The sequence below is a fragment of the Artemia sp. Qi Xiang Cuo genome, chromosome 8 (genome assembly GCF_049724085.1).
Source record: "Artemia sp. Qi Xiang Cuo chromosome 8, ASM4972408v1, whole genome shotgun sequence".
In the NCBI taxonomy this organism is placed as follows: domain Eukaryota; kingdom Metazoa; phylum Arthropoda; class Branchiopoda; order Anostraca; family Artemiidae; genus Artemia; species Artemia sp. Qi Xiang Cuo.
The window spans coordinates 1988257-1993695 of record NC_142801.1 but is presented as its reverse complement, the minus strand read 5'-3'; the positions used below and the strand labels follow the sequence as shown (position 1 = coordinate 1993695).

The 5439-nt window shown below is 38.7% G+C and overlaps 1 protein-coding gene across 1 annotated transcript; it reads right to left on the bottom strand.

The window, feature by feature from the left end:
• Nucleotides 1-838: 838 nt before the first annotated feature.
• On the bottom strand, nt 839-1726 carry LOC148949061 (uncharacterized). Its single transcript, XM_089092811.1, has one exon. The coding sequence runs from the start codon at nt 1655-1657 to the stop codon at nt 989-991; it is 669 nt and encodes a 222-aa protein (XP_088948937.1). The 5' UTR covers nt 1658-1726; the 3' UTR covers nt 839-988.
• Nucleotides 1727-5439: the final 3713 nt, after the last annotated feature.

Here is a 5439-nt window from a genome sequence, read left to right as displayed (position 1 = left end):
ATATATATATATATATATATATATATATATATATATATATATATATATATATATATATACAAGCCTGCTGTTTGCTGAGTGCCAGGGCCCGAGCAAAGAGCATGGTGTCTTGGTACTATATATATTCCTACATACTATACTATAAAGCTTATTATAATATTATAAAGCTTCCTACCTAAGTTAATTTCTCATTGTAAAATGTGATCGTTTCATTAATTAACCGTCCTGAAGGTTAACTGAACCTTGAAAACTTACCAAGAAGAACTTTTTTAAAGAAAACGGTGCCGGATTAACCATTAATTCGTCTGCCTTTTTTCATCTTCTTTTTTGACAAACCGGGCAATTAAGAGAGTAGGGGATAATTCCCGAATTTGTGATTTTTGTAGATAAGACACGCTATTCAAGAATATATATTAGGACTCTTTTTTTTCGCTTATGTTGTTACACAGACTTGAAAAGTTTTATTCTGGATTTGTTCCTATTTTTCTCGTTTGAAAACCTCCATTGCATTTATTATGAAGAACCCAGAATTAGAATAAGATTCTCCATCCTCTGCACTTAGAAGAAATCACAACAGGAGAGGGAACATTAACCTCAATATTTTGAAAAATACTTCCCTTTTTATCTCTCCTTTAAAAACTAAATGTAGGAAAGTTAAACAAAAATAGTTTTTCTTGTTTGAATCAGGGCAAGATTGGTACGCACTTCTGCAGAGGAGGGGGAGGTAAGCGGGACACCATTATCATGCCTAAAATTCACTTTACTGCGCAAAGCTCTTTTGCCCATTGCTAATTAGATAAACACAATGCTCTATAGGAAGCTCAACATGACAAACATTAAAAAAATATTTATTCTATTTAAAATAAATCTGTAACGCAAGCTGCATAAAATAACAAAATATTCACATATTAATATTGTCAAAACATATAGGAAGATAATTTACCAACAACAATTTTGGTCTAGTTATATTTACGAAACGTTAAAAATTCTAGCGGGGCTGTTGGAGCATTTGAATAACCCTTCCTACACCTTGAAACATTTGCATCCACTCTCGAGCACTGATGGTAGGCCTATTTGTTTGGCGATTATTTAGTTGTGGATTATTTACGACAATTGCATCGGTGCTGTCTGAAGAAATGGGAGATGCCACCCCGTCACTTCCAGGATAAAAAGGTCCTTGTAAACTCGGTGAACCTCCACTGGAAGGAGGGGGACTTGGTGGAAAAACTCCTCCACCGGAAGGAGGGGGGCTTGGTGGGAGAATGCCTCCACCTCCTCCTCCACCTGCTGGTGGAAGAACTCCTCCGCCTCCTCCTCCAAAAGGATTTTGGATAAAATTCTGTACAGGTTGGAAAACACCACCAAAAGGAGCAATACCAGGAGGTGAAGCTGTGCCTTGACCAAAGAAAAGTGGGCAAATTCTTCCCATACCGAAGAAGGTCATCAATCCACATTTGAATTGTCTTTGGCTGTCAGCAAGGTTCTGTAACGAAGGTCTTAAGTTTCCAAAAACTTGTCCTGTATTAAAAAAAAATCTTCCTTGTTGGTTGTCCCTTATAATCTCCTGATTCGGAGAGTTTTTAGGGGGTATGATATAAACATCGTTAGAAGGGGGACTTTCCACTTTGGGTGGTATAATGTAGACATCTTGAGGCATAGGACTTGAATTTGGTATGGTAACCAGGAAGATGCTGACAAGCAACTGAAATGAAAAAAGGAATATTAGTTTCAATAGGTGAAGCAAACTCACCAAAATATATTGGGAGGAGTAAAAAATTTTCGGTTGCAAACCCACCTAAAAATGGTGCCCCCTGAGGTAAAAAATACAAATTTCAATCCTTTTTTTGTTGACAGGTAGCTGAATTACGCCATTCTTGACAGACTCTACCGTAGCCATAGGATATTTTTTGCATTTCTCGACCTATTCTTTCTCGTACAACGTTTGTACACTTATTCATGTATTTTTATGTTTAATCCCATTACTTTCTAACCCTTAGAAATAGTCTGATAAACGTGGTTCACGAAGATCAGGATCATTTTAGACTGAAAAAAATATGCTTCATTATTTAGACAAAAAGAAACGGTGCACGATAGAAGAATTTGCGTTTCTTTTGGGAAATAAACAGCAATTTTCTAAACAGTCTCTGCCATTTCTTTATATTTCTGAATGCAACCTCGCTTTTAGATAGAATGAAAGTATGGTTTTTCACAAGTATCGATCTGAACAAAAAAATCAATAAAACAAGCTATTCAAATTTAATTTACTCTGTACCAAAGACTATTTTTATTGCGAGTGGTGTTTTTTTTACTTGTCACTACGCACTGCAGATATGTAGGGTACCACCATAGGAGGCACAGACCAAGGGGGACCTTGTCGCTGGGGGTCCATAGTGGAAAATGGGGCAAACTCGCCTGGGGCCATAAATACAGGTGGAGGATGAAGAAGTCCCTCCAAAAGTACACTCAGCAGAACCCACTAGTATGTGGACCCGTCCTGTGGGTTACAATCCTTCTCCCAGTAATGGGTTATATTACATGGTGACCCAGAACACCAGCATGGGAGGATCTTCTATAGGAGGACAACTGCAACAGGGCGTAATATCAATTTCTGGGGACAACTACTACTACTACTACTAACAACTCACCGCAGCACCAAGCCGCCTGAGGCCAACACAGCTACGCACGCTCCTCCTCCACCCCAATCTATTCAAAGCATCCCTTTTTAAACCCACCCACGAAGTTCCCATTTCCTTTAAATCTTTCTTTATGACGTCCTCCTACCCCAGACAGGGACGACCTGCATTCCGTTTAGCTCTAGATAGTTGGTTGAAAAGGACAATCTTCGGCAATCTGTCATCCTTCATCCACACAACGTGCCCTAGCCACCTCAACCTTTCTTTCATTATAGCCCTAACGAGCGGTATTAGACCATATTTTTCGTATAGCCTATTGTTTGAAATACGGTCAGTCAGCCGGATATCCAGAAAAATCCTTAAGAAATTTCTCTGGAAAACATCTAGCAAATCTTCATCCGCTTTTCGGAGCGTCCATGCTTCAGAGCCATATTTTACCATTGTCATCACTGTAGCGTCTAATATTTTAATCTTGGTTTGCAGACTTATCTTCCTATTCTTCCAGACGTTTTTTAACTGTGAAAAAACACCCTGAGCCTTGGCTATTCTACTTTTATTTAACATCTTCACTGCTCCCACCATCTTTACTATTAATACTACCAAGGTAAGTGAAGCTGTCCATCTGATCAATCTTTTCGTTACCCAACGTCACCTTTTCATCTTCACTAATTCCTAGACTTAGTGACTTAGTCTTCCTAACATTAATTTTCAAACCAATTCTAGCACCCTGAACTTGCAAAACCTCTAAAACTTCATTCATTTTGCTCACACTTTCATCTAGGATGCTTAAATCATCAGCATAATCCAAGTCAAGGAGACTTTTTCCTCCCATTTGATTCCGTGGTCTCCCATTGCCTTTCCTGTGCTCCTTAAAACAAAGTGCAACAAAATAATCCATACAAAGGGAGATAGAACACAACCCTGCTCAACTCTTGATTCAATACGAAACCAGCTGCCAAACTCTTTTTCTACCTCAACTACAGCAGTGTTATTCTTGTACATAGTACTAATCAGTTTTATACATTTGCCTGATATACTATACAAGGATAAAACCTTTACTAAAGCTCTTGTATCAAAATAATTGAATGCTTGCTCATAATCTATAAAACTGAGGACCAAAGGTGTTTGAAAACTCAGCCACTTCTCAATTATTAGCCTAAGAGTGAAAATTTGGTCGACACATCCTCTACCTTTTCTAAAACCGCACTGCTCTTCTCTTAAAACTTTGTCTACAGCATATCTCAGTCTAAAACAATCATATTACTAAGTAATTTACTACCTACAGAGACCAGACTAATGCCTCGATAATTACCACACTCACTTTTATCACCTTTCTTATAAGGTGGCTTAATTAAGGTTTTCCTAAAATCGTTAGGTACTTCCCCTCTTTCAAAAATTATATTCATAATCTTCAGTAACTTATTTATAACCTCAGAGCCGCAGCATTTAAGAAACTCATATGCCACACTATCCCCACCTGGAGCTTTTTTGTTTTTTAGTCCTTTTAGTACTGTCGTAAATTCTTCCTTACAAAACAAATCTTCTTTCACATCCAAAGTATCACAAACTTTTTCATTTCCCTCTATATTTTTTCCTGCAACTCTATCTCGGTTAAGCAAATTCTCAAAATTTTCGGCCCATCTCTCTTTAGTTTTTTCCTTATCGCTAATTGTGACCCCATTCCTATCTTTAACTGGGCCAAGTCCGGAACTCTAATCCCACCTGAGGAGTGGCGGCCCTCGAGGGAATTATAGCCTAGTAAACAACACAGTATTCGCATGGGATTAAGATTAATGGATAATTCTTCTGGGCTTGGTCTGTTTTGGCGGATCTTTTTTGGCTGAAAAACCTCTTCCTAGATAGTTTATCTATTATGGGTTTCCTCCCCGTAGTAGCATAATATTCTTAGGCATGAATTTATAATGAGTCGGATGTAATTGGCTTGAGATTGCCTGTTCAGGATTTCGACTCTTGATGATAGAAGAGCATCGCCTAGTGCTGAAAACCTTATTGTGACTCAGATGGGCCCAGGATTGTACGAAGCCTCCATTCAACTGGAGGTTCCAGGGACTTCTTGCTGTCTTGTTCTAAGTTGGCTTAAGCGTTTCGGTGTAGACTTGAGAAGATATGTTGGTCCCTATCCTGCACTGGTATCCCGGATCACTGCTTTTCCTGAGGCCAAAATAATTTCAATTATTTAAAGAACATGAAAATTGGAACCTTGAATGTTACGACGTTAAGAAATAACTATCGAATCGACTGTGACGAAATCAGACAATTCGAATTGGACTTATTAGGAGTTTCAAAAACCCATATCCCAGGGGTAGGAATTATGAAATTTGGTGATATAGAATTTATTTTCTCAGGCTGGAAGGATGGAGTGCACAGACAGCGAATAGGGCTCATGGTGAATAAGAAAGCTGCTAAGTCTTGTTTAGGCTGAGAAGGTATTAATAATAGAATGCTAATCGCTTATTTAATGATCAAAAAAGTTCAGGGTATCAGTTATAGTAGTATATGCCCGTGTAGAACCGACTGACGGAGATACTACTGACTCACATGAATTTTACTTACAGTTACAGAAAGGGGTCCCGAGGAATACACCGCCCCGCAAAATTTTAGGTATTCGGTAGGCTTTTTGCTCAAGAAAAAAATTTCGGCAGAAATTTCGCAAAATTCCTTATTTCTGCAGAAAATTCGGCGGGAATCAGGTAGAGATTTGGTAAAAATCTACGAAGTCCCCCCCCAGTGGGAAGAGGCTCGGGGTGCTCCTGGCTGCAGGAGCAGATAGACAGGGTTCCAGGTA